Here is a 6,628-nt window from a genome sequence, read left to right on the forward strand (position 1 = left end):
ACATGTTACTTCCAATAGAAAATAGAGAAATAAATCGCAAGGCAAGGTGTGCAACCACAAAATAAATTTTTTGAAGTTATTCTAATAGTCAGTTTAAAGAAAAGTGTGCATTCACTGTCAAAAAGCTAATAATGGCATATATGGGAGATCAAATGATAACATTCATGGCCAAAGCTCGCATATTTCATTAAGACAATCAAAGACTAAAAGAGAATGTGACAAAATTCAAAAGCTTATAAGAAGTGAATATCACTTCAAAAGAAATAACCACCATATATCTTCAACTATCTCTTGTAGCCTTTCTTCTTGAACTCCACTTCTTTCTAATTAGCTCAAAGCTCGGAAAAAATTGCTAAATGTTCTTTTTGGGCAAACTAAGCAGCGTTTTATCCTATTTTTCAAACTAATTAAGGAAATACCCCTCTTTTGAAAATCGATTTTCTCAAAATCGAGTTAGGCTATATGACGGCGTTTTTAAGGAGCCTATAGTGACGTTTTCAGGATCTATAATTACGTTTTGTAATTCGATTTATATGAAATCGAGTTATAGGTAAAAAAAAAAAAATTAAAGATTGCCTATAACTCGATTTAATAGAAGTCGAGTTACAAAACATCACTATAGATCTTGAAAACGTTACTATAAGTTCTTAAAAACGCTGTTATGGGGCTCCAGAATTTTTTTTTTTTTTTATAACTCGATTTTGAGAAAATCTAGTTTCAAAAGAGAGATATTTCCCTAATTAATTTGAAAAATAAGGCAAAACGCTGCTTAGTTTGCTCAAAAAGGGCATTTAGCAATTTTGTCCCTCAAAGCTCGCATCTTAAGATTTGGCTATAAGTATCTTGAATTCAATAATATTCCAAATTTTAAATTCATTATTGTGGCTCCAATTTTGAATTTTGTGCGGTTTAGCTTGATTATCTGATCTGTTTGAGGATAATTTATGAATTTTTAATTTTTAATTTTCTCTTTTTTACAAGGAGTCAAAATAAAAAATTATATAAAAAATTACAATTATCTTAGTAGGATTTATCTGATTACTTTAATTATATTCTTGTCATACTAATTAAACTAATGGAATTTTGACATAGAATTAATTATTATTAATTAATTGAGGACCAATCAAAATTAATTAATCATAATCACATAGATTAAGCCCTATTAGGCAAAAATGCATGTCAACTATTAAAAATTTGATGTGGCGCGATCTTTTGATAAGATGGCGTCGAGTCGTCATATTTAGTAAGTTGCTTTGATTTCCAAACTCAGATGTATTTTGGAATTGAATTTGTGATCATCAAACTATCAAAATGAAGTTCTTACTCCTAGTAATAAAATTACGATTTCTCTCTTGAGTGCTTGATTACAAAATGAGATGTTTATAGATGGGCATCCCCCGTATCCCACCAGAATTCCCAAACCATACTCCCTAGGTCCACACAGATGGCCTTCGAAGATTTGAAGCAGCTATTCATATAAGTTTTAAAATTGCTGGGGCCACAAATTTAATCATTACTCCCTTACCTGATTGTGATTGGTACTTGATTTGATTAAATATTTCACATCAATAGTTGTTCAGCAGTATTTGATTTGATTAAATATTCACCACCAATAGCAGTTCAGCAGTATAAATAGGACCAAAAGTAGTTGGACTTCAAAGAATTTATTAAATTTGCATGCAACTCTTAAACTCTGAGAAAGATTGGAAAGAAAACCTATGGAATTCTCTCTCAGCTACATTCAATGAGATTTGTCAACTTGATAGGAAAAAAAAGGTCAAGTAATTGGCTGAAGATTAGAAGTCTATTTATGATCTGCTTATTCTATTGAGATTAAAAATTTTTTTGTTAAAAGTATTATAGATAAAAATAAAAATTAGCTGAAATAATACAGTGATACTCAAATAATATCAAAAAGTGTAGTGGTGCCTATAAATAGTTGCAAAAATAAACTGAATAGTAAAATAAGCTGACTTTTTAACTGGTAGCTTGACATTGGCTTAAAAAATCAGTTTTTTTTTTTTTTTTTACTGTTTAGCTTGTTTTTACTATTATTCATAGGTTTCATTACACTTTTTAGTACTATTCATGAATTTTACTGTACTATTTCGTTACCTTTTAGTTTTAACTAAAAAGTTTTATGAATTAACATAACAATAATCATTATTAATGTCACATAAAGAAACATGATAAACAATTTTTTTTATTACTTTTCTATGTTTTGTTTAAAAGTTGAAACATAAATTAGTTAAGTGTATATAATAAAATTTATAGTATCCACAATTATGGTTTTAAAAACCGGATCGGGGCAAAATCAAATTTGCCTTTGATTCCCAATTTTTCTAAGTTTTTTGCCAGTTTTGGCTAGTTTTGGGCATTTTTATTGAACCCAACTGGTACCCAATTTTCGGTTGAGCCAGTCGAACTAGCCGGTCCGGTCTGATTTATAAAACCATGTCCATAACATTAATTTAAAGAGTGATGCTAGAGATAGTGCATATTTAATCAATCATATAAAATAATTCAAACATTTATATGTTATATTTTAAAGGCGAAAATATACTTTTGGTCCATACATTTTGGACCGATTCTCATTTTGGTCCCTATTTTGATTTTGCTACTATTCTAATACCTAAAAATGAAAAATCAATTTCATTTTGGTCACTGCCGTCAATCCACTAATAGGAAAATCCTACATGGCAAACAATATTCCCAGCTTGCTAACATGGCATTGACGTGTCCATTAAAATATTATTTTAAAAAAATTTCAAATGCCACATCAGATTTAAATTAATAAAAAATTAATTAAAAAAAGCCAAATCAGAAAATTAAAAATAATTATTAATCTAATTTTTTTTTTCTTAAGAACATTTCTTCTTTCCAGAACATGATCTTCATATTCTTCTTAGCAAACAAACTAGCAAACCCAAAACTTTAAAATTTTCTTTAAGAAACAAAAGACACCAAAAACCCAAAAAATTCAACTCAAAAACAAAATCATAAATCTCAAAACCAACATTTTCTCAAACCCAACAAAATCATCAAATCCTAAAGCCCCAAAGTACCAAATTGATCCAAAAATACAACACAATCAATCCAAACAAAAAAGTCTCAAACCCAGAAAAACCCATCTCAAGCAAATTGAACCTAGCAAACCCACCTCAAGCAAGTCTGAAACTCACACCAACAACAAACCCAACCAACCAACCAACCCTGCAATCTGAAACCCACATGAACAAATCAGACCACCAATCACCACCTCTGCCATCGATCAATCACCAAACCAACAATCCACCCCGCCGATCAATCACCAAACCCATCGAAGCAGTCAACAAACCCACGCCAACAAAGTCACCAAACCCACTACCACCATCGCTGATCAAACAAGAGAGAGGAAGATCACTGACCAAACCCACTACCACCCAGGGTCATGATTAAGCATATCGCAGATCTCAGTGTTCATCGCCCAATCTGGACCAATCAGCATATCGTTCATCACTCTATCCACCATTGAATTCACCATCTCTGCCCAAATTCTCTAATCCACTAATTTCAACACCGCCAAAGATCGCTCAAGAATTCTGCCGATTATCACAATATATTTCAGCGACTCTATCTCTCCCTCCCCTTCTTTCTCTCTCTAACTATTATGTTTGAAAACTCTCTCTCTCTCTCTCTCTCTCTCTCTCTCTCTCTCTCTCTCTTACTGCACTGGTGAGCTCTCAATCGTCGAGTTCCAACCACAGTGTGACAAAAACCCTCCAACCGAGTCATGGCTCAAGATATCCACCTGTGGGGCCCACATGGGGACCACTATCCCTAACTTGTGGGTCCGACTCAAGAAACCTTCTGGCAAATATTCAGACACATCATTCTCTCCACTCCCTACGGTGAAAAATGCCGCATCTGCACCTTTTGTAGCTGGTGGGCGCACGACCCAAATAAATTTATGTTGGCTCAACTCTAACCCCCAAGCTAGCTCGATTATTTGCTCGTGTGACAACGAACCACCACTCCCAAATGAGACATAAATCACAGACTCGTTTGGTTGCTTGTCTAGCCACTCAAACAACTGGCTTGTCGAACTAGTCGACCCAATTGATCTCCTTAATGGACCGACTGTATAAATCGGTACCTTAGCAACCTGACCTAAGAGACTCTCATCTCTCAGTGCTGCAAGTGTTGTAAGCTCCAAATCTTCCCAGATGTTCAACAAAATCCCATCACTTAATGGTATTTCAATCCCCGTTCGTATAAGCTCATGATACTGCTGGTTGTTTCGGTCTAGCATGGCGTCAAATACTTCATGGGGTCGAAGTGACCTGCAACCTGGGATTATGAATGGTTCTTTTTGGTCTTCATATTCACCTTCCACTTCCTTATCTAGGATTGGAGAATATAGAAACATAGCAAGGAACCATGCATTTGAAGCGATATAAACGTACTTGAGCATCTGGAACTCATCAGCTATGGGAAAAAATTCTGTACCAAAAAGGTCAGCAATGAGAACGGTGGGACGGGACTTCATGGCAGAGATTGAAGACCGAAAGGCTGGCCTGACTTCACGCATCATTATTGAAAGTAGTGAAACAGTTGTAGTTTTAGCGTCCACTAGGCTGGAGATATCTGGTGGTGGGAGTTGGACGATGTCGAAGAGCTTGGGGACATGGCTGACTCAATAACTTGGGACTCGGCAGGAGAGGTGTGAGAAGCAATGACCAAGACGGTGACTTGGAAATTGTGGTGTGTGACCAAGCGCTTACCAAGCTCGAGGACTGGGATTAGGTGCCCTAGGCCAGGGCTGGATAGAAGTGCTGCATGTGGCTTTGAGTTCATCATAGATCTAATTGAGAATAGACAAAAGAATCGATGAAACGAAGGGTGCGATGATTTTTTAGCTTATGAAGAAAGAAAGTTGAACTCTTGGGCGTAAGATGTCTAGGGTGTTTGAAATATTAAGCGAATAAACAAATTTTGAAAAAACAAATACATCCTGAACAATCAACAATAACAAAAAAAAATATAAACAAGTTTTGATAAAACAAATATATCCTGAAAAGTCAACAATAACAGAAAAATAGAAGAGAGAATTTAAAAAACGGTCTCACGATGCAATAGAACTACGCAGGAATCGTTGTCGTTTAGGAGAAGAGAAGAATATCTATATTGTTTTGATTGAGATAGAGACCAATTACAACAACTGATAAGGTGAGGCTTACTCCAATGAGGTTTACAATATCTTATAAACAAAAAAATAAGCTCACTCCAAACAAACGTGAAACTCACAATAATAATCAAAGTGTTTGAAACAAACCCGCACCACCACCTGATTGGGTAAGTAATACAACTCGTCAGTATATGTATCAGTGAAATTCCTGTCCCAAAAAGAAGGATATTAAAAAAAACAAAAGTAAAAAGACAAGAACTAAACTGTTACAAGTCAACTGGCGGGTGTCACTGTCTCTGGGGCGTCACAGATTGAGAGACCTTAATTGAGGTCATTTTCAATTTTCATAGTTGCATAAGCATAACACGACCGGTTCAATTGCATGGGATTTTTTAATTACTTTTGGCCTGGAAATAATAAGAAATATCCTCCGCGCCAACCTTCGTAAAGTCGTCATCTAGTTGGATTTATATGGTGAAGCTTCGAAAATTAAAAGATAGAAATTACACTAGTTGCTAGTTTTTTTTTTATTGTAATAATTTTCAATTAAAAACATACCGACAATAACAAAGATTAAGACGGTGATGTTGGTAGGTCAAGGATGGAGATCATGAATTTGCAAATAACGGGGCAATATAACAGTGCTGCATGCGCGCTGCATTGAGACTCGATGAATATAACAAACAAAGGGAGAAAAATAATTATATTTTTTTCTTCATTTTTTTTTTTAAATAATTCACATTAACCCCATCTATTCTTTTCTTAATCGGAGTAATTTCAGATTATATATATAAATATATATAGTCAAATACCTAAATTTTAATTCACATTTGAAATTTAAAACACAATACAAACTAAACTATACTTAGATGAAGTATTTATAAGGACCAAAATTATNCTCTCTCTCTCTCTCTCTCTCTCTCTCTCTCTCTCTCTCTCTCTCTCTCTCTCTCTCTCTCTCTCTCTCTCTCTGTGTTTGAGATCACTACTTTTCTGTTAAGGAAAACTTGTTGTTATTGGGTTTATTTTATTTTATTCTTTTCTTTTCTTAAGGTTTTTTAAAAAAAAATTATTTCATTATTTTTTTTTAATTTTCTGAGGTGGCTTTTTTAATTTTTAAAATGCTGACATGGATGATGACATTGTATTTTTAATATTATTTTATTAGCTATGTCAACATTTAACATGCCACATATGCACTTTGTTTGTCATGTGAGATTTTTCTGTTAGTGAGTTGACAGCAAAACCAAAATAGAATTGATTTTCCCTTTTAGGAATTAGAATAGTAGCAAAATCAAAATAGGGACAAAAATGGAAATCGGTCAAAATATAGGGACCAAGAGTATATTTTTGCCTATTTTAAAAATGATACCAATCATATTTATTAGCACATCAATTTATAAAATTTTTATTATATAACTGATAATAATTTTAATATATTCCTAATTTAAAATCAGGAAC

The 6,628-nt window shown here is 33.7% G+C and overlaps 1 protein-coding gene across 1 annotated transcript; it reads right to left on the reverse strand.

Annotated features, from left to right (window-relative positions):
• Positions 1–3,703: 3,703 nt before the first annotated feature.
• LOC136070583 (anthocyanidin 3-O-glucosyltransferase 5-like) lies at positions 3,704–4,839 on the reverse strand. Its single transcript, XM_065780709.1, is given in 2 exon segments — positions 3,704–4,665; positions 4,668–4,839. Coding segments are annotated over 2 exon segments (1,134 nt in total).
• Between the last annotated feature and the right edge of the window lie 1,789 nt (positions 4,840–6,628).

The sequence above is a fragment of the Quercus suber genome, unplaced genomic scaffold (genome assembly GCF_002906115.3).
Source record: "Quercus suber isolate HL8 unplaced genomic scaffold, Cork oak 2.0 scaffold_243, whole genome shotgun sequence".
In the NCBI taxonomy this organism is placed as follows: domain Eukaryota; kingdom Viridiplantae; phylum Streptophyta; class Magnoliopsida; order Fagales; family Fagaceae; genus Quercus; species Quercus suber.